The 23327-nt window shown below is 43.3% G+C and overlaps 1 protein-coding gene across 8 annotated transcripts in view; it reads left to right on the forward strand.

The window, feature by feature from the left end:
- Positions 1-23327, forward strand: part of cpeb3 (cytoplasmic polyadenylation element binding protein 3) — a 43751-nt gene that overhangs the window by 800 nt on the left and 19624 nt on the right. For 2 of the 8 annotated variants that reach the window (XM_056395512.1, XM_056395513.1), the window contains exons 2-4: positions 1764-2713; positions 10920-11073; positions 19717-19773. In XM_056395512.1, coding sequence (XP_056251487.1) covers positions 1764-2713; positions 10920-11073; positions 19717-19773 — 1161 coding nt within the window. The other 6 variants (XM_056395507.1, XM_056395508.1, XM_056395510.1 and 3 more) reach the window with 4 other exon arrangements.

Here is a 23327-nt window from a genome sequence, read left to right on the forward strand (position 1 = left end):
AATTCAAGCTTCACGTCAGGCAGAGAGGAGACAGCGCTGTGTGTGCATGCTGTTTTGTCGTTTGTGTGGAGGGGGACACATATGGATTAAAGGGGGATTTCAAGGCAGAGACAGCTTCATGAAATGTATCGGATGCCTCGATCAACGCGATTAATAGGCACTTGAGGGGTCAGGGTTTTGCAGTGTCTGTGGTAAAGGGGCCGGTGAGGTGAGCCACTGTTGGCTGCTGATTATGCTGCTTTGATGACCTTGGAAGCGCAGCTCTTGGAGGAGAAAACACGGATTAACTGGTGGGGTGTGTGCAATGCAGGCTATTGCGATTACCTTGAAAGTCCAACTTGTATCACTGCCATCGCGCTGCTGAAATTATCCCGCATGTCATCTGGCAGTGTTATTTTCAAAGTCTGTAGACTATTGCATCCATGATATTGAAAGGCCTCAGCGAAGGCTGCGTGTTAGCTCTCCTGCAGCCAGATTCCAACAAACAGCCTTACCAGTGTTATCATGGACTTTTAATTAAGCATATTTTTAACCTTGAATGATGTGACACTGTGCCACAGCCTATCTTTGTGTCTTGCATGCGCTCCAGATGACAATACGCTCAAATGCTCCGTATAGCCTTGCAGAAATCAAGCATATTGTGCTCTATTTACATTGTACATTAGTCCAGCTCACTTCTATGTCGTATTAATAATGTGGCAACTTTATGAATGCAAAATTGTCGTAATAATAGGCTTATTTGAATGTGTGCTTGTTAGCCTTGCTCATGCAGGGCGCTGTCTCTGATATTCAAAGTAAAGGATCATTTTGCATGAAGGGTTCAACATAATCTCTCAATTTGAATATAGGACACCGAGTAGAGCTTTGAGTTACATTCCACCTTGGGCTTTTATTATAGGATTATTGCCTTAAAATTCAAGTTACGTGAACAGGCTACATCTTGTTTAATGTGAATGCCAAACCCGTGGATGTGTCAATGCGGACCTCAGCCAGAGCCCCTCTTTGCGCTATAATAAAATCTCTTACTATAAATCATATGATTCCTGCAGGGACTTGTGTACTGCATAGTCATTTTTGCCAGTCACCTCTATCTTCTCCATTCAAGTATCGTCGTCTTGTACACTGTGCTGAAATATGATAAGACTAGTATATGTTTTATTATATGGGAAATGTCTAGCCGGTAGGACGAGAGGTCTTTGCGGTGTAATAAAGTGGTTCAGGTGCGTCACTTTCTACTGCGTAAAAACGGCGAAGTGCGCCTTTCTTGGAAGTCATATTAGTCAAAAAAAGACTGTGTAGTCGTGAGTGTCGAAGTGCCTGAGTCAAAGCACAACTGTATTTTAACCTTGTTGAAGGACAGCTGTATTTACTGACGTATGTAAATGAATATAGGGGAGGTCCTTGGGCAAAAAACACACACTGAATCAGTTTCACATTGCAGCCCCGGAGTTCCTGCGTGGAAGGAAAAACGAGACGTGGCGAAATCTGGTGAATATCTGACTGCAGCCGTATGCTCCGTGTATAATTTGTGGGATTTGTGAATCACTCTGGTGTAGTCTTGGGAAGTGTGTTTTTTCCTCTTCTTTACGGCTAAATGGGTGATCACGCATTCGCTTTGCAGTTGCCTGGTCCCTCTAACATCATATCCTTGTCGGAGTTGTCCCAGTTCATCAGATACTACAGCAGCCCAGCAAGCCCGGTGTATGATCTACTGAATTACAACAATAATAATAACTCCTCGTCTCTGTTTCCCCCCGTTTCAGCTCAGCAAACCATGCAGGATGATTTACTGATGGACAAAAACAAAGCCCAGCCTCACCATCAGCAAGATCCGACGCAAGTAGACCCTCCTCCCTCCACCCCGACCCCGTCATCGGAGCCCACTTCTTCTTCATCGGAGTCGGAGAGCCCGTCGACCGGGAGCAACCAAGCGGCTTCAGCGCTGAACATCAGCAGCAAGGACAAAGTGCCGATGGAATCGCCGATCCTGCCCGGGTTGAGCTTCCACCACCAGCCACAGGAGACCGGCGGCCCCCTTTCCTCCCCTTCCTCCTCGTTTGGGAGCACTTGGTCCACGGGAACCTCAAACGCCGTGGACGATAGCTTTTTCCAGGGAATACCCTCGGTGAACGGGACGATGCTTTTCCAGAACTTTCCCCACCACATCAACCCGGTCTTCGGGGGTAATTTCTCCCCGCAGATCGGCCTGGCTCCCCAGTCCCAACAGCATCAACAGCAAGCCCAGCAGCAGCAGCAGCAGCCGCCGCCGCAGCAGCAGCAGCAGCAGCAACAGCAGCAGCAACAGCAGCCCCAGCAGAGGAGATCCCCTGTCAGCCCCAGTCAAGGCCCCTTCCCCCAGAGAAACGCTTATCAGACCATCATGAATAACAGCAAGGGGTCTTCTTCATCTGCCTCATCGTCCGCTTGGAATAATCACCAAAACGCCGGTTGGAGCACAGCCTCCAACCCCTGGAGCGGGCTGCAGGCAGGCAGGGACCCGCGCAGAGCTGTGGGCGTCGGGGTTGGGGTAGGGGTCGGAGTCGGAGTCGGGGTGCCGTCACCCCTGAACCCCATCTCCCCCATGAAAAAGCCCTATACCAGCAATGTTATAGCACCCCCCAAATTCCCAAGACCCGGTCCCCTCACCCCCAAGCCCTGGATGGAGGACAGCGCCTTCAGGACTGACAACAGCAACAACATACTGCCTTTCCAGGTAAATACATTCCCAGTAAGAGCAGGCCTAGGCCTATCTGTATTGCTTCAGCCCGTGTTTAAAAATGCTGACCTCTTTGACATGCTGTCAGTTTTGCCCCGTTGGTCGACCTTTTAAAATATAGGACGATTTTTCCCGATGTATTCTGCATGAATATTAAAGGAAAACTATGAGTTCCTGAGATAAAAATACTCCAAAGTAGGCTAGCCTAGGATAAGGTCACCCTGAACTCATCAGTACCACGGATTAAGTATGTGTCCATATATTATAGTGCTTAATAGGCCATTTATGTCATATTCAATTTGCAGTTAATCGTTGTATGGCACGAATAATATACTATGTTAATACATTTTCCATAGCCTATATTCTGCAGCGTTTTTCACACAGTCACTACAGGTTGCTATTAGGTTGCATTCACAGGCATGCGTTTTGAATTGATTTAAGTAGCCTAATTCAACACAAAGAGAACTCTGTTTTAAATGTACGATATACCGAGGCTGTGTCAAATGGCTTAGTTGGATTGACAAATGACCATCGGGTTGTACCGATGGCTGTCAACATTGTTATATGGTTTGAATGCTGGCAGATTGTGTTGTGGAGGTCGAATAAATCGAATGACACAGTGAGTCCTTGAAGTGTTAACCATCAATCATACATATCCTTCCGCAATCAAAGACAAACACCCTTAGTCAGTCCTAGAAAGAGTCGCTGTGCACGGTATACTGCAGTAAATAGTTAAATTTCCTCTGCCAGCTCACTTCGTGGGATTTAAATGACACATGACGCATTCAGGTGCTCCTCGTAACCTAATTCACCGACAATACCTGTGTATGCACACTTCATTACAAGTTTGCCCAAATGGTCACGAATGATTTGAATGATTTCAGTGGGAAAATTTAAAATACCTATCACTAAGTTATAAGACAGAGTGAACTGCAGAAAGAATGTGCTGCAGTGGAAATAGGAGAAACCACGAATGAGTCATTAAGTTTATATGTCTGTGTAGGGTTGCATTTAGACTTATTATCAAATTACACCAACATGTAGTCATAGTAACACCAACGGTAATAATAATAATAATAATAATAATGATGATGATGATAATGATACATACGATAATAATAACAATATTAGTGATAATAATGATACTAACATGAATTATTATTATGTGTCAGTTTACCCGTGCCTTATAACACGATGCCCTTGCTCTCCCCTCCTTATCTCCTAGAAAATTCTTTATTTTCCTTTCGCTACTTTCAACATTGCTGGCAGTTCATATGCGCTCTCTTCGTAATTGCGAAGTTTCCGGGAGTCCCTGAAGGCAACATTTGTTCTCGCATTTGATTGGCTTGTGATGGGATAGTGGGCGGTGTTTGACCCCGGGGATGGGAACTGAGCGCAGGTCCAACCCGGTAGGTAGGGGTACACATATCACAGAAATAAGAAAGCGATATAAAGCTCTTATTTTGAGTTTTGACAACAACGAAAAAAAGATCATAACACAAGTGTTAACATTGATATATGTTTCTGTTTCTGCTGCTAGGACGCTGCATGACCGTAGAAGCTAAATTTATTCAGGGTCAAACATGCTAATCGACCACGAATGAACTTCATACGTTAAAAAGGAAAACGGACAGTTAAGCTAACAAACAATGTAGCATTGTTGCACGGTGTGCCTCTTAACAACAGTAGTTTTCTCGATAGGTGAATATGTGAAAAAAATGTTGCCAGAGGAAGGAGCCTGTCTGGTCATTGACTGAATACAGGTTTATGGCAGTTTCAGTTGGACAAAAATGTTGGAAAAAACTTTCGGATGTTATATGAAGCGTATGAATATACATAAATTCCACAAGAATGATCTGTCTTCACCAGCACTGCAGTGGACAGCAGGTCTGTTTCCTATGTATTTCAGCAGGCAGTCTTTCCCTGAATGACATGTCTCTTTGCAGAGTAGACTAACATGAGCAGTCTCAATACTGTATGGCTTTTTCACATGGCTTGTCATGTGTTTTCCCCACGTTTAGCTATACTGCCCGACAAACAGGCCAACATAAACAATAAGCCAGCCGAATACTCCCCTCTTACTTAAAAAGGAGCACTTGTTCACCCGGTCAAAACAAGGACCCAGGAGAACGCAGTGCAAGCCCAAATGTTAACCTGTTACTGCAGAGAGGACTACATGTGCAGACGAAACACAGCCTGGTGCAGGATGAAATTCCAGCCGGGTTGAAACGTATAGCCTTTTGAGGAGATAATGATTGAATGTGTGTCAGTCAGGCCTCCCTCGGCTTTATTACTCGGTTTCCTCTGCCGAGAACCTCTATCTGTGTTTTCTTGACATGGCCATCTTACAGCTCTAGTTATCACCGGGAGACAAGGTCACAGGGCCACATATCATGCTGCATAGAGTGGTCTGTTTACCGAAGTGAAAATCAGGCGAATAGCAGAGATGAAGTACGACAGTCATCAGTGCTTGCATGTGGACAAGTGTTGCCAGATGAAACAGAGGGGTTAAAGTGACACACTGGTGCCAATAAGGTGCTTTGCTCACAAATTATATGTTCTCATTTGCAGTATAAGCGTGTCATGTTATCTCTGATAGGGTGGAGGTTTCTCTCTACAAAACAAATCAGACAAGACTGACAACTTGTTGTTTCCATTTCAATGACTTTCATTTCAGGTGTGATGTTTCAAGCATGCACCTCTTCCTCAGACTTGCCAAAGCTACACAGAGTGACGCTGTTAAAATTATAACCCACATTTAAGGAAAATGTAATTAGATGCATTTGTTGCACATTAACATTGATCAGTCCAGGAACAAAAACGCCTTAAAGAGCCATTCCAGTGATATGAGTGATGCTTCTCCATAATGCTGGGGCCCTTATGAAAGACAGATTTAAAAAAAGAATTGTCCAAAGCAGTGCAATATACAACATATCCTGACTTTTTGCCCCATGTGTATGTCAAATTTTAAAAAAATCCAGGATCCTACATTTCCCATAATCCAACTCAATGACATCTTTAATTAGACCTTCCTTCTCAAACCCCTTTTCCCTGTTTTGTTTAAAGCAGAAACAGGGACAACTGGGGGTAAAACTAGGGCTGAAACGAACAATTCTTTTCATAATCATATTAATCTGCCGATTTTTTTTGGGATTAATTGTTGGTTTATAAAACACAAAAAAAAAGTAAAAAAATTCAGTGAAAGTGATGTCCTGTTTTCGACCAATAGTCCAACCTTGTTATAGTTTTTGAAAGAGCTCACGTGCCTTGGTGATGCAACACGGTCTGTAGTTCACACTTAGCTGCTTAACAATTACACCCATGATTGGAGAAGACTTGTCACCAGGATGCAAGGTCATGGTGCCACATGTCAACTGGCCTGTTTACTGAAGTGAAACTCAAAAGGCAAATCGCTGAGCCGAGCAGCAGGCGGGGTACATACACCGGCCCTGCAGTGTCATGTGGACAGCTGGTGACAGGTGTAGTTGTTGTCATTCTGTAGATCTCCCTCAGTATTCTTCAGATGCCGCAGAAGAAACGCAGGGTGAAATGTTGAGTCCCGTGTGCCCTGATATGTGCTCGTACTCGCCTGCCGCTGGCTGCCTCTTAAAGGCCGAGGAATGTGCGGAATGCAACTTAACATGTCAGTGTGAGGCTTAAGACGCAAAGTCACATGAGCTTCTCAGGAGATACCTTAATTTGAAATAGTGGTAGTGGTGACTCTTGTGTGGTCGCCTCGTATCAGATCAAGAGGTTTGAAGTCAGCATTGCAGACTGACAGGTTGAGTCTCACACTCAAATGCTGTTTGAGGGTCATACAAAACAGAGGGGCCTCAACAGGTTTGAGGGTGTAACCGGTGCCGTTTACATTAAGAACTTTTGGTGGTTCAGCTTGTTTCTTGTGCTGTGCTGTATATATAATATAGTTTAGGATTGAACGACACAGCCAACTGCTGGAGGCACCAAGGAACAGAGGGCATGTTAGTTCATGCTCTTTGGGAATGCTCAAACATGAATTAATTAATCACCAGTCATTTAACAGAAAATTATCAAAATAGCCAATCATTTTGGTAATTGATTAATTGTTTAAGTCATTCATCACACAAAAATACCAAATGTTTACTTTTTCCAGCTTTTTAAACCTGACGGTTTGCTGTTGTTTATTTGTGCGCGTTGTACTGTCGGCCAGAGAAATCAAGCAATTTGAAGACATCTCCTTGGACATATTTTTCACTATTTTTTGACATTTTCTAAACTTAACAATTAATCAATTAATAATAATAAAAATAATAGTGATAATTGTCAGATCAACTAATAATGAAAATAATCATCTCTAGTTGAAACAGGTTCTTGAAATCTTAAAGGGCATAACTAATGCTAATCATACATTTATCCAAAGATTTTATATGTTGGGTTGGATTCAAACAGACTTTGTGGGAACACATTTTTTAAGTGTAATGTGCAATCTAAATATCGACTGGGATACATGTGTATTTGTCGTAACTTTTAAGGCTTGTATTTCTTGCCCCATTTTGTTCGTCAAAAAAAAATCCATAAAAATTCATAAAGTGCATGTCTGTCAATCATCCACTGAGAGCGTGATGTCTGCGTGTTCCAGGACTGGGCTCACATATGTAATCAACCCTCACCGACGCAACCTGAGCCGTTGCCACCATTATCACTTTGGGGGGAGGATAAATTTTGTCTGCACCGGGTATAAAAATAATTCAGCAGAGGCAGGGATATATATACAGGGTGGGGGTGGGGGGGTGGCTACATTTATTTCATGTACCATTATCGCTAAAGGAGGCAGAACTAACTAAAGAGAAGACAAACGTAGAAACACAGAGCAGGAGAGAGAGAAGCCATCTGTAACTGTTAAGCTAAAGAAACTAGAAGATCTGAAGTAGTGTAAACAACAAATGCCAGCAACTGGAAATGAGACATTACTCATCATACTTACTGCAGCACGTCAGCACAGCAATAAAAGCCCTGTTAAGAACTAAAATGTTTCTGTCCAATAAAACGCTAGAGGGCTTTTAATTTGAAACGGTTTCAGGAAGTGTGTTGGTAATGATGAATAATGCAGTCATTTTAATTGGACAAACTGGAGCGGATCAAAACGAGCCGTCCTACTAAAATACTATTTGAGGACATACAGTTGTTGAAAACTGTTGTGAATTCTCTGTAAACGCCCCCTGATGACATAATAGAAACTGTTTGTGCCAAATTATTTTTAAAGAGAAACCGCCAATGGGAAAAGTCCAACACTTTACCAGCCGACCAATGGTGTAACTTCATCACTCACTCACTCACTCACTCAGTCACGGACATTCGCGGCTATAGCACTGGGCTGTGGCTAGTCCAGCCAAAAAGAATTCACTGTTGCTCACACATTTTATAAAGTATAAAGAAAAAAAAACAATAAATTATAAATTCAACTGTTTCTGAACCTGACATTCCTTAATCTTACTGAACAGACTTTCTTCTTTAAAAACAGGTACTCAGCCATATCTTAAATGCTTAGTCTGTTTCTTATCATGATCTCCTCATAAACGCACTCTTATATCTTGTTTATGGGTCCTGAGGAAAGATGAGCTGCAGTGTAGTCAGGATAGGTCAACTTGAACCTGCATTCCACACTCTGGAAACTTATGTGATGTGTTAAACAATGAAGTCTGTTTGGGACTTTTGTATATGCTACCTCTTTAGGTCATTTGACTACAGTGAGCTCTCCGACCCCCACCCGTCATCCACATGTGTCAGAGGGGAGAGGAGAGGGAGGAAACTAAAAGCTCAGCATTTTAAGTGTTTACCGTTTGTACCAAGTGGGCAGATTTTTATCTACGTGGCGCTGTCGGGTCCAGAGTGGGGGGAATAACACTTTTGAATGCTCAGCCGAATGGGCAACAATAGCTGTGGTGTGCAAACAATGTGGCCCCGGCCCGGGCTGCGGACACAGGACACAGCTGCCAAGGCTGCAGCCTCCAGCTCCGGCTTCGCGATCTCGGCCTTTACCTTTGGCACACATGTCATTCTAATAAATTCATTCGCCCACTGTGGGCGCCTTAACATTTCATCAGTGGGCGCTTTAACCTTGAGGTGTTTGATGTGGTACTGGCTGTCCAGTCCAGGACTCGATAGGACCGATCTGCTTCACAGCATCAGGAAATGAGTTTGGAGAGGTTTCGTAAATCACCGGGGTAAAATACCCACCTAATGACAGTGTTACTGCTGCAGCACAAACAGAAGTTTAGTGCCCCATCACAACCACAGCACCCGACTCTAACTCTGAGGGCAGTTTCAAAACCAGCTGCATCAGGTGGAACTGAGTTCCTGTAAGACAAGACTTGGCAAACAGGAAAGCACTAAGGTGCTTTCATAACATTTTTACATAATCTCCAGCTATTGATTGATATATTTGTAATTTCATAATACCTTGGCTGCCACTATAACTCAGATATTAACCTGTGAAATGACTGATTTGAAAATGATTTAATCTGTACTTGAAAGGTTCTCTAAGTTGGAACTAGTGCTGCAACTAATTATTCAGAGTTTCTCCTATGCATCGCCTGCTGAAATTTCACATGGTTCGTTAATATTCACGACGAACCTCTGAGCTTGGACTTTCTACACTGTGCACAGCACTGACACAAAGAAAACTGTACCATGCACCTGCAAACAAATACACGCACGCACAGTGATGTCACCATTCAACAGTCCAAAATAGGCTGTCTGCGAGTGTGTACGCTCCCCCAGAGCCCTTCAAGTGTCAAAAGCCCCCATTAAATTAACTCATGTATAACCCTATCTGTAAAGATTCTAGGGTTGTTTTAAGGTGTTCCTCCACGTATATTAATACAGGTCCGGTGTAGCGCACTTGTGAACATGAACGATTTTGATTCCAGCAGGACACACTATGACTAATCTTACAAATATTTTATTCATTAATCAATAAATGGCTTTTTTCTATAAAATGTCAGAAGATAGTTAAAAATGTCCACCTCAAATTGCCTCTTTAAAACTAGAAAACCAGCAAATAATCATATTTGAGAAACTGACCCACAGAGTTTTAGCCATCTCAGTCTTAAAAAATACTTAAATGTTTAAATGATTATCAAATCACAGGTTTCTTTTGTTGATTGACTAATCTGATAATTGAGTGACTGTTCCAGCTCTAGTCAGGTCTTCTTCAGTTGTATGGTAGTGACATCTGTCAAAATAAATAATACTCAGAGGGTCACAAACAAAGTGAGGAGTACTTCATTGATTACAAGAAAGGCCAAGGAAAAGCTGTTTTGATCATGGCTTTAAGTTGCCCCACTGTTATCCCCTCACATAGAGTTGACGGCTTAGAAGTCCTCCACTAAATGACACAAATCAAGACCAATGAGGCTCCTGAGGGCACAATCCTGTCTCTCTTTCACTGTCACTTTTTGACATGAAAAGCTTTAAGGATCTCCTGACCAAGATTCATATCTCCTTTTCAATATCTACTTTATTCTCCATCATCCCCAGGGCTGACACAGACTGTATATCTCCTTTTTTTTTTTTAAACTGTAACATCCAATCTAACGTCCTGAAGTTATATTAGTCTAGATTAGCTAAGAATGCATCCCACCCTGTCTCCCTGTTGGTATGTGCAAGTTGTTGCCTTGAGCAAGGTAACCAGGCAACCAAGGCAAAATGTGCAAGTTCAAGTCTGAAAGTTTTTAAACATGGTAAAGCTTCATGGTGTCCTTCATGCAGGGCTTTCATAACTGTTCCTACTGTCGTTGATTCAGAAATAATACATAACATAGGCCTTTATTTACTTCAGTTCATTTTTATTTTGTCATATTTAACATTTATTGTACAATTTGATTTTATGTTATGCACAATATTTACACAACTTTGAAAGCTGTAATATTAGTGAGTGTGTTTTTTTAATGTACAGCATATACTGTATATTTATGAATATATACTGGTAACGCTGAATGTGCCTTGTGTGTTTTTCATACCTGATGGTTACAGTACAATAGAATCTCAATTCAACTGGAAAAATAATGGAGGAAACCAAGAAAAACCTCAGGAAGAGCAACTGAGGGCTCCCTTTTCCAAGAAAGTCATGTAATAGATGTCGTGTGCACTGAGCCCTGGTTGTCCGTACTATTTCCTTCCCTGACTCTGATCCTAACCCTCTTCCTGTTTTGCTGTGTTGCAGGACCGGAATCGGCCCTTTGATGCTTTTAGCTTGCACTCTTTGGAGAATTCCTTAATGGATATGATAAGGACTGACCATGACAAAGGTAAACCACACCCTGCCGGTGGCCCACCAATGACTATCGCTGATATTATATGGAGGAATCATTTTGCAGGTTAGGAATATTCATACGTCCATGCTTACAGTACTTTTTTTTTTTTGTGCTTCATGGGCATATATCATCTCTGGGTACATTTGTTTTTCTTTTGCTCTATTTGCCAATCTGTCAACCAATCCAGTACGGATCACCCTGTTCTGTTTGAAATTGAAATGAATAATTAATATAATGAGCCTTACCTGCAAAATCTCACACAATTTCTGTTTCTGTTTATGTGTGTGTGTGTGTGTGTGTGTGTGTGTGTGTGTGTGTGTGTGTGTGTGTGTGTGTGTGTGTGTGTGTGTGTGTGGTGGAGCAGAAGTGCAGCAATCTGCACTTGTGGTCTTAATGCATATTCTTTTGCCCCTCTTCTGCTGATTGGAACCAAAGGATCAAGTGATCGATATCACGTGACCAGTGTTTTTAACTGTGGAGTGATTGAGTGTATTTGTGGTTTATGTTGTTGCTGTTATTAACTGACATGATAACCACAAAGCAGAATTCAGATATCATACTTGGGAGGTTTGTTTGTGTGTGATTGTGGGCTTAGACATGCCATGACAGAGTCACAGCCTGAAGATCAAATCAGTGTTTTTAAGCAACCTCAATACACAGAAACAGTTTTCTTAACAGTGAAATGCAGATTCAGACCGAAATAAATTAGCGTCATGCTGTTTTATCTCCTGGGAAGTATAGAGAATCTATTAAAACATGAAAACAATGTTAAGAAATCTCTCTCACTGTCCTTTTAAGGCCATCAAATGTATGTCAGGCCTTCTGAGCAAATATTTTTGTAGCAGAGGTCACGTGTCTATTGTAAAAACTCCTGTGTCTCAGATGGGGCCCTGTCAGGTTGAGTGTAGGTTTTTCGTGCTCTCCCATCCTCCCATTTTAACAATGGAAAGATCGGTGGGAGGGGTATATAATAAGCAGAGCATGTCTCTTTCTCATGCTTAGGGTCTGTTTTCCCAACCTTGTGCTGAGAGAGCATTGTTACAGCAGAATGGTTATCCTGGCCTGGCCCAACTTTACTGGAAAGGTGTTGTAATGTCCTGCTGGGCTTCCCCTTGTGATTGTTTATCAAAACACAACAGAGACAGTGGAGATACAAGGAAAGACCAGGAGGGTGCTACACGGATACACAGTCCTACATCTCTCTTTGCTTGTTTACCCCTCTCGTCGTCATGTTTACTTCGTGAGGCTGCAGTAAGCAACCATGACGACCACAGAGCAGCTCCACGCTGCAAGTATCCCCACTCACTGTCAGAGAAAGAAATGACCAGGTACACCGTCTTCTGAATAATCAACAGCAAAAAGGCTGAGGAGGTTATTTGGATCACAAGGTTTTGCTCAAACTGAATTGTTTAACAAACATTGCACCTGGGATTTGCTACCTGACCAAATCCTGACTGGTGTGAGCCATTTTGATGGGTAAAGCTTCGGGTTGAGGTGGGTTCATTTGTGGAAATTTAATGCCGAGTGGGGGAAAAAAGGCAAGAGACAGTGCAGCAAATGTGTTGACAAGCTAAATGACAGTAACAAAAAAAAAATGTGGCAAAGATGTCCCTTTGGTTTTCAGTAGCAGTTGGGTTAGGTCAGGTTATAAAGGCCAAGCCGGGTCCAGGTTAGCCTGATCAGCTGACTGAATTATCATTTCTTTTGGCTCGATTCTATCATCCTGACATTGTGTTCATGTCAGGTGATTTCCTGTCTGAAGGGAAAATGTTTCCGCCCCATTACCAAAGTAATTTTCCGTTGACACTGAAACTATCGTAGCAGTGGCCATCAGTTTTATCTGGCCGTCTTGCTATTTTTCTGATGCTATTTTTGCTATTTTTGAAGCTAGGTAACGAGCTAGCTATGCAAGAAGATGACATCCACATTCTTAATTCCCTCTACTAAGCGCTGATTCATCGATTGTTTTTGTAACTGGTTGAAACATCTGCCAACACCAGACCTGTCTGAATCAGAGATGTGGGTGGAGATTCACTGGCCTGGAACCAGGCTATGTTCAGGTGTTGGTTTTAGCCCCATGCACCCTCATGCTGCAACAAAGACGACAGAGCATGTAGTGCTGCAGTTGAGAGTTATTAGTTGTTACGCAGAGAAAATGTCATGGACTCATCAGGGTTTAGTTTCCCGAGGCCAAGATGAACTTGACCCCATTGTCAGACTATGGGCGAGGATCATCTTAACTTAAAGATGTATTTGGGAAACAGGGCGCATGTAATAAACAGGAATATGTTTTTTAGGTGCTTTCCGAACCTCATCAATTATTCTCACAATCAAAGAAAATATGCACCATACAGACAGTATGATGTTGTTACTTGAATTTGAAAACATAAGTGATTTACTGTCTCTTTTGATGTTGGGTTATTTTGTAAGAATTCACAAATCTAGTTGGTAATTCTCAACTGAAACTACTCCTCTTTTGACCAGATACCGACCTAGACAAGTTAATAAATGATCTTTTTTTTTCATCCAAGTTGTTTCTGAAGCCAACCACTGTTGCTGTAAGTCTGGCATCCCACTTTGGCGATACTACCCACAAGCTGAAAACCACCAGTAAAAACCAATTGTCCCAGTAGACGCAGTTTTGCATCCCCAACTGGAATGGGTCCCACCCACATCCATCCCATCACAGACATTTCTCACATACTTCTCATTGTGATGGGAATAGTTGTTTTTCCTTGAGTGTTTCATGAGTCCCTGTATGTGTGTGTGTGTGTGTGTGTGTGTGTGTGTGTGTGTGTGTGTGTGTGTGTGTGTGTGTGTGTGTGTGTGTATTTAAAGGAGGAGTGCTTGTACTGTAATGAGAATCAGCGGGTTTTCTAAAGGGAGTGTGAGGTGACCCCACCCACACCCTCCTCTCTCTCTGTCAAGACAGGGAGGAGGGCAACCACTTTTTTTCTGAGCACTTGTTTGGAGAAGAGTCGGCTTCAAAGCGCACGCGTGCGTGTGTGTGTGCGAGAAAGAGAGAGAGACGCTCTATTCTTGCGATACTCTCAAACTTTTTAAAAGCTCTCTACCTCTGGGTGAGGGGAACGGGGCCACAGGGACGTCTGAACAATCTTCATTTCTGCACTGCTTCACACACACTGGTCTGCGTGTAGTTGTTGAACTGGGTCAGCTGAGCTCACGTGTGGAGAGCCAGGCACCCCCGTACTAACACACACATAAGAGATTCTCCTTTTGGCCTGGAAAAACACCACTGATTTGACAACAGCCACCACCACTGCTGCCGGCAGTACTGTCACACACATACACACACATACACACACACACACACACACACACACACACACACACACACAGGATACACTCAATTTAAATTGTTTCTGACACACAAATCAACTGTGACATTTTATGCAAACCACTCTCACCTCACACACTGTTTCAGGCTTACACTCATTGTTAGCTATGACCCAGACAACTCAGCAGACATGATACTGTTTCTTTCTCACACACACACACACACACCACACACAGACCCCTGCTATCACTAACCACTTGAGATACTCATAAGTGTTAATAAGTCCCCTAAGTCCTCATAGAAGCTGCATGTGGACCCCCCCCCACCCCCCCACCCCCACCCCTCCACCCACAGTGTCTCTCTGAACACACATACTCACATCGCCTCAGCTGGTCTGACTCACATGATCTTTCTCATGCATCAGTTACAATTTGCATCGTCTCATTGTGTGTGAGAGAGCAGCTTTTAGACGACTGAACGTCATTAATTTTAATGTCACTCTACACCCACTTTAAGTAGAGCTGCAACTTGTGATTATTTTCATAAAGACTGGAAACTTAGCCTAGCACAGAAGCTAGCCTGGTGTGGAAGCTTAGCCTTGCAGGGAAGCAGGGAGAAACAGCTAGTTTTGCTAGAAAGAAAATATGCCTACCATCATTTCTAAAGCTCACGAATTAAAACATTACATCTTGTTTGTTTAATCCATCCAAGAGATCCCAGAAAGTAAATAAGCATGTTTCCCAAAATATCAAATTATTCTTCATTGTCAAGTCTATGAATGATCACAAAATGAAATTTCATACAACTGTTAAAAAAAACCCAAAGTGAATCAATTTAGATTCACTTGCAGAGCGTGCATCCTAAAGATGTTTGGAAATTAATTTGAGAAATTGCTTAAAGTATTTAATCAATTCATTAAAACCATTGACCAACTATTATAATAAGAATAATCAACTAACCATCTCAGCACAATGCCTCCACCTGGCTTTACACAACTTGACACAAGCCGTTTTCCATTGATTTTTACAGTCCGTGTTGTGTTTGGTTGTCACCCGTCATGTGTTGGTTAACAGTCTGTATGAAGTATAATGTTGTTGTAAAAGATAGTAGGGTCCCGCTGTAACTGCAGTAGGTAGTTGAGGGAGTGCAAACACTGGTGCTGTTTGACTTTGTGCGTTTGTTGACAAGAGCATTGGTCAGTGGATAAGAGTTGACACATCAGGAGGAAAACAAGGATTGCACGCGCAATACAGGTCAAAAGAGTAACAGTGTGATTAGGCAAGTGCTTCAATGATAGGAAAGGTTGGGTATATAACTTTTCTTGAAACTTTTGCATAGATACTGCCCAGACTTTGCACTTTATGTCTCTACTTAAGGTAAAGTTGTGGTTAAAAGGTCTTCAGGAAGTTTTGGTTTAGTAGAAAGGTTAAAAGATAAAGTTTTGAGTTAAAGGTTCTGACCAAGAAAAAAAACTTTCTCCGTCATAACTTGGTCCTTTTAAAGATCACATTTGTTGAGGAAGCCTGTGTGAACGTTTGTCTTTGTTTAGGTACGGAGAGGGGTCACGCCAGCTTAACATGAGGTTAAAGGTCAATATTTGGCTGGGCTGAAGTTTGGCTGACAAGCTGGACTTGACCCTTTTAACTTTTCAACCCATGTAGTTAACAGCACTTGAGATGATCTCAACCGTGGAGGGAAGCCCCCTGTACTTTAACCAGCCAGTAATGACTGTATAGAGATAAGATGATGTGTTCGTTGGCCGTGTTAAAGGTTAAATTGCACCTTACCTCCAATAAACTACACTGTCAGAGTGTTATGTTTTGTTATGGTGGAAAATTCATGACTCCTGCAAGCATGACTGAGCTAATCCAGTCCAGGCAACAAAACAAGTCTGGGCTTGTTTTGTCTGTTAAAATCACGGTTTGTTCAGATCTCACAAACCATGAAAGCGTTACTATCTCTGCCAAGTTGTGCATCAGGCTTAACTAGATTCTGGAAATCCTCTTATTGTTCTATGAATGCCATTTAATAGTTTTATGATTATCACTTTAATGAAACATTGAATGACAGTTGGAGGTTGTCATATTTCTGGATATACTTCTGGAAATGTGCTATAAACCTTTGTGTTTTGTACTGTACACAGTTTTGTATAGTTTCACGTGTTATGGCTTGATAGCTAAAGGAACCTTGGCCCTGTTGTAATCGTCTGGTCAAGGGTTGTTGGGTTCAGCTCGGGTTGGTATGAGGTGGAGGAAGTTGGACACTCTTGACAAACAGAGACACACAAAACACCTCTCTCACCGGGTCTTCTCACACAAGCATCCATCCCTCTCAATCTTTCCAGTCCTCTGTTGAATGTGTGCGGAACACAAGTCCCTCTGTGGGTATTGTCATGAGTCTTACCCCTTTCTGCTTATGTTGTGTAGGTAATTGAAGATTTCTTTGGCAAGAGCGCAGCTTTGGGGCACCCTGCTGCTGTAGTTTTTTTTTCATCACGGCTAACATTTCCACACTTTGTTGTTGGTACACCCAATCTACTCTCATAACTTTGGCTCGAGCTTTCTCCCATGGATGTTATTGGGGGCTTAGATATGTGCTATAATGTGGACCAGAGGGAGAGAAATGAGACCAAAGCAGTTGAGACAAGCGCCAGGTGGGATGCAGTCGGAGGTATTCAGCCATGTGGAGAGTCTAGTGAAAATTGAACCACTTTGGCACTTCTGCAGCCTCCAGTAGTTTTTGATACACATAGACCAAAGGCCCAAAACCTATTTTCTTTCCCTTCAAAACCTGTGCACCCTAGAGGGGACCACATAGTGCGTCCAACACAAAGACCATGCTATATCTGTGATGATAGATGGGGTTGTTGATCAGTGACTCAGCTGTAACTTCACCAGATGATCAGATTTTTGGCTGCTGATAATAAACTGTGGTCTCACATTTTCAAAAAGTTGAGATGGTTCTATGAGGCAGTTTGCCCTTGAGCCAAAAATAATAAGAGAGTAGTATTGTTATTAATACTTTTAAGCCTCACTCTTTCCTGTTGTTGATAGCAGCTGATAAAAGATATAAATGTCTGTAGACCCCTTAAAAATATACAGCTGATATTGATTTCAACCTCATTTCTCCCGGTATACTGCAGACTTTTAATCAGACTGCTTTGCTTAAACCCCAGAGGCCCAATGCTCCCCCACAATGATTACTTTGGAGCACCCCATTTGGGCACCAGATCCCACCAGCTACCTCCAGCTAACCTATCCCCTACTCTTTATCCCAGTTCTACCAAAGCGGTCACAGCGAGGTCACTGTCCAGTCTGCAGATTGTCAGGCAAGTGAAGGGGAGGTGCTGTTGGATCCGTGCCTAAGGAAACGGATGGTGTGTCTCTCCCGAGTGGCTGCTGCTGCTGCTGTGCAGCCATCATGGGGAGGTTGAGAATAGCTCAGGCTCTCGGTGAGGAAATGTCACCAGAACAGCAGCGGCAGCGGCAGCAACTCGGGGCCCCTCAGGCCCTGCCACTCAACTCCTGGGGGAAGCAGATGGCACATGCCCAGAGCTATTTAAAGGCTTCAGGAGGGCAACTGTCCCCCTCTATCACCCAAAATGACTAATGTAGATGAAAAGGGAAGCACAGATCAGATTAGTGTTTGTCCAAACTTTTGCCCTCCTATCAGCAAAGTCACAGCTTTGTGATTGTGAATGTGTTCAGTGGGTTCTACTAGGTATGACTCCTCTTCTTTCACTTAACCAAATGCAGTGGGACTAAGTCAGAGTGCACGTTCTGCTATAGAGCTGTCAGGGATTTTCTCTCAAGGACACTTCAGCCAGTGAGACATTTGGGCTTAAACCCCCTAATTTGGTTGGCGGACTAACAAATAGACCACCCACATGTTTACCAATAAATTATTCTGTGCATCTTTCCCTTGGATGTGTTGAACTTGGAAGAAAGCCTCTCCGGACTGTCGGATGTAAGGCTGGTGGGACAGAGAAAGCTGTGGACAGGTGGAGAACTTTCTGGAGAGTTAAAAACCGTCAGTGTCAGAATGTAACACTGGATTTCCCTCCTTTTGAGTGCCTCCAGTCTTTTTCTCCTGATAATAAGTTGTGAAGAGTATGTGACACTAGGCCACATATCCAAATGTCACACAATCTACGTGTTCATACAAATGTGTTCATGAATGTCTGGGCTTGTCACATTCTATTTGCCTCTAAGCCCTATTGTTGCCTAGATTGTGATTGGCCAAGAGGAGTGTGGAAATCCACATCTGTGGAGCTGCAGCGTGGCCGCCCCTTGTACTCCTCCTACACTGCCTCTGCGGTTTTCAGCCAGGTCTAACTGCTGCTTCCACTCTTGTTTACGAGCCAGGAAGAGGCCCCCTTGGTGTCCCCACTATCTGTCTTCTGTGGGTGGAGGAGTTTTGAAACTTGTCATGTCATCGTTGTTTGCGCCACAGCAGCTTTCAACATGCGGCCGACTGGTCTCTCAAAGTCCATGTCGCATATGGGGAAACCTATACTACCACAGAAGCAAAATATCCATTGCAGCTGTGTCCCTATTCACCTTTACCCCCACCAACACCCCACTGTTAACACTGACGTGATGCTCTGCACAAACGGAGGGGCAGGAAAGGCGGCGTCTGCTTGAATCTGAAGGGTATTGATGTGTAAAATCTATCCAAGTGAAAATGTTGCTTCACCTGACTCTAAGTCGGACGCTCGCCTGCTGTGTGTTGAGTGAAAAGCTTGTGTAGGTGGATTTTGACAGAGGGCTCATTTTAAGTGGTTAGGGATAAAGGGCGTGCCTCTGCGGCTGCCACGGCAATAATGATGACAGTGAGATGGCAATAGTTTGTCCTAAAACCAGGTAGGGTATTTCAGCCTCGGTTTGAGTGTCTTTTTTTTTTTTGTTGTGGATGATGTAGACGGAGCTATCCAGGATGTCTTCCATTTAGATGTCCGACACCACCCCTCTACCCAGGAAAGCACTGACAGATGGGCCCTTGTTACATGCGCACAATGTCACCATAGCAGAATGCACGCTCTGTTGAATTCCTAGCCTTATAGCTGCTTTTGTTTGTGTGTGTGTGTGTGTGTGTGTGTGTGTGTGTGTGTGTGTGTGTGTGCGTGCGTGTGTGCATATGAGATATGTGACAACAGAGGAATGTGTGTGTCTCCCCCTCACTTTTCACATTTGTAATCTGTGGTCATGTTTTCTGCCATTGTGTCACGTTGGGTAAATTTGTTGTTTATTGGAGTTATGTTAAACATTTCATCACGGCTGGCGTTCGCTCATTGCCGACAGTAGAATGGAAGATTAAATGAATGTCTGTCAACAGGCTGGCTTTTATCAGTGATTTCCATGTTTCCCTCTTTTGTAAAATGTTTTTTTTTTTCTTTCTTTCTTTCACAGGACGTATGGGCCTCAATTTTCATCATCCTGGAGCAGACCACATAATGCCATTGAATAGTAAGTCACATTTCACTGGAGTACCCATCATCTCCTTGGAATTGTTCCACTTTTACTTTTACTTTGTCCTCTGCGTTTTTAAAAGAATGGGAAGTGATCTGTGGCGGGTTCCCATGAAAAACATATGACCGCACCGGTTCACGTCAATACGCACGGGGCACACCTGCCTACCCTTTGCTAAGGCCTGGATTCCCTGACACCGTAAACCTTGGACAGTCCTCTTAGCACAGGCAGTTGACCTGTGAATAGCACTTCCAAAAATACTCCAACATGTAAGACTAGACACCCCCCCCCCCCCAGTGTCCCACCAGCCAGCAGATGATCAACAGTGACAGGAGACGAGCCAGAGAGAGAAATCAGGTCTTTATCCCACATGCTGCTACATGGATGCCTCAGAGTTTTCCAGGCCAGGCTCTGCCCTTCTGAGAGATCTTTATTTGTCTTTGGACGGGGTCAGGGATTTGATTTCTGCGGGGCTTGATTTCCTCTAGGTCTGTTAGGGCCAGTCATGTCTCCCATCTTTTTGTCCAAGACCTCATCAAAATATCAAGGTCGCCTGGACAGATCTGCAAAGCCCTAGTTTCCTCTGTGGACATGTTCAGTTGGTCCACAGGGTAGGGACACCGGTAAAGGCAAGAGGATGTCTAATATAGGAAAAAAAAAAAAAAACTTTTTAGGTGAGGCAGTTTCCTACTGTCACATCTTGACAACACTGGCGCTCCTTCCTCATTTTGTTCTTTTTATCGTTCATATCCTCGGAGAACGTGTCTCAGATTGATGTTAAACTGTTGTGTCGTGGGACCACGCTCAGGCAAGCACAGATCTGCCCAGATCTTCCGAGTCTGTCAGAACTGGCTCACTCTGTTGTAGCCTGTGATGTGTGTAGACAGGGAAGCTTTGGTTTCGACTTTAAAGTGTTTTACTCTGCGTTTCTTCTTCATTTGGTCCCATTAGCTCTGAGGCTTCATGCTGAGAGAGCCTGTAAAGGCTCTACTTTCTGTGGATGGTGATGGTAACTTGAAGCACTTGAAGTAGAGAAAAAAGGGTGAAGTAAGCATAGGTCCTCAATCCAGATTTATTGCTGTTGTTCACTTGATAGCTTAGTGGTGGTGTCTGAGGCTTTGAAGGCAAGCAGAGTAGGAGACATCAAACTCATCACGCCCAGAGGAATCACCCAGTTTCCCTTAAAGCATTTTCTCCCTCTCTCTCTGTCTCTCTCTCCCAGACATCACTCAGTTTGAAGTTGGTACTTATTCTTAACCCTCACTTTTCTCCTTCCTCCTCTCCCTCACAGTATTGTATTGTATTCCCTCTCACTGGGGCATTTGACGGTTTCCCAGCGAAACGTTTTCTTAATTTCGCCCTGGTTGCTAGGTGACTTTGTTTCTGCCAAGGCCAGACGGTGAGAGTGCAAAGCTGCAGAGAGACTGCCCTGGTTTCTTTTTTTTTTTTTTTTTTTTGGATTGGAGAGCTTTTTTTAATGAAAACATAGCAAGAGAGAAGAGGCTCAGAGACAATGTATTCCCTGAGAGAAGCCAGAGGGCCAAGTCGCACAATGGGGGCTCTCACAATGCAAAGGCCCATATTGGTTTTAGAGGCAATGAGTCCGCTTTATGACTGATGAGTTTAGAGGAGCAGGCGGATCTGTTTAGTGCTGTGTTAACCCTCCTGCTGTTTGTTGGAATTTGCGCCGTCTTAAGACACATGTTGCCTCCTCGGTGGTTTGCATTCACTGCACAGCGAGTTGTCGTTTGTGACAACGTGTCACGGATTAGGGAAACACTCAAACACAATCCTGACACAAGATGTGTTTCTGCACCTAAAACTTGAGCTACACTGAGTGTGAAAGTTCCTTCTCAATCTTAGAACGGACAGGAAGAAGTTGACATGGAAAAAGCTCAGTTATCATCAAATGACCAGAGGATGGGGGGGAAGACAGTAAGATGTGATTGAAAGCTAATGAAAGATCTACTAAATGGACCTTGATGAATTGGAAATAATGTGGCTCTTTTTAACAAAAAAAAAGAAAATCTAATCTCAATATCCACTTACTAGCTTCCTCCTGAGATTTCAAGTGAAATTCCTGGTCTTCCTCAGCAGATTGTGTTTGCGTAGTCATGGAGATAGGTCGGTCATTACATGGTGACAAATGAGTGATTTTGACACGTGATTACAAGTAGTTGTGTTGGTGGAACAAGATACAGTTTCAACCTTGACTTACTTAAAAGACTGTCACTCATTTGGACAAAAACTCTTTTTAGTAGCTTTTTTCCAGAGCTTTTTAATTCATCTCATGAATGATCTCATCTTTGTCAGCGGTTGCAATTTGCTTAGTTGTCATGGAGATAGCTAAATTGTCACCACGGGACTTAAGTGTGGAGTTATATCATGTATTAACAGGTGGTTTTATTTGCGGAGAAGACTGTGGAATCTGTTGAAAGCTCTGGAAAAAAGTTACTGAGTCGACCTTGACTAATTGAAAATAATTCAAACATCAGAACTCAAGGGCTTTTCTGGAGCTTTTGATCGCATCTCATGCAGATGGAAACTACTCAATTGTCATGGACCTTTTGTCACGTGATAACAGTTGGTTGTATATGTTATATAGAGTAGACCATGAAATATGGTTGAAAGCTCTGGAAAACACTACATTTTTTTGTCCAAATGAACAACATTTTTTCTGGACAGTCTAAAGCTACATTTAATAAAAGTCCACAGATGACATGAGTAAAATCTACAGCTGTTATCTTTCATTTTTGAGTCACTGCAGTTAAACGAGCATTAAAAACCTGAATAAGATAAGATGGAGATAATTTTGAGGACGGGAACATGTGACCTGCTGATTAGATAGAAGTGATCACAGCGCTGTACTTTCGCCTCACCATAGATTTCGATCTGCGCAGCCCTGACATCATTGCCTGCTCTCCCCCCCACCCCCCCCTCTCTGCATGTTATCCTCCCATTCCCAGAGCCCTGAGGCTGCCAGCCACCTCCACACTCTTTCCTTATCCTGTGGGAAGTTTCCACTCGCACCTGGCCTGCCATACCTGACCTGAGAGCAGCTTTTAATATTTCACCAAGGCCATGATAATGACTAACCTGCTCTACCTTCAGCCCTGCATGCACTCTGCATACACGCTTTATGGCTTCATCTGTGAACAGTCACTGAAGATTAGCACGGACGCGAGCCATCGCAGGCTCATTAAGCTGAGATGACAATCTCCGGCTATGGGGCGTTGCATTATGCTGCTAAATATCTCAGCCATTTCCGTGGCTAAACCTCACCTATCACTCCCAGCACACACACACACACACACACACACACACACACATCCCGTGCAGCATCTGCATGCGTCTGCTGCCAGGGCAGGTGCAGCGGGTTTACTGTGGGGTGGTGCCAGGCTGTAATAATCACCCTCCTCCCGTTGCCGAAGCTTAGGTGTGGCCATCTGTGGTTTCACTGTTGCCTTAGAGATGTTCCTGGTTTTAGTTTATTTCCACAAAACCCATGTCTCTGTATCTCTTTTCCTACCCTTGTTCCTGCCCCAACCCTC

This window comes from Seriola aureovittata, chromosome 14 (assembly GCF_021018895.1).
Source record: "Seriola aureovittata isolate HTS-2021-v1 ecotype China chromosome 14, ASM2101889v1, whole genome shotgun sequence".
In the NCBI taxonomy this organism is placed as follows: Eukaryota; Metazoa; Chordata; class Actinopteri; order Carangiformes; family Carangidae; genus Seriola; species Seriola aureovittata.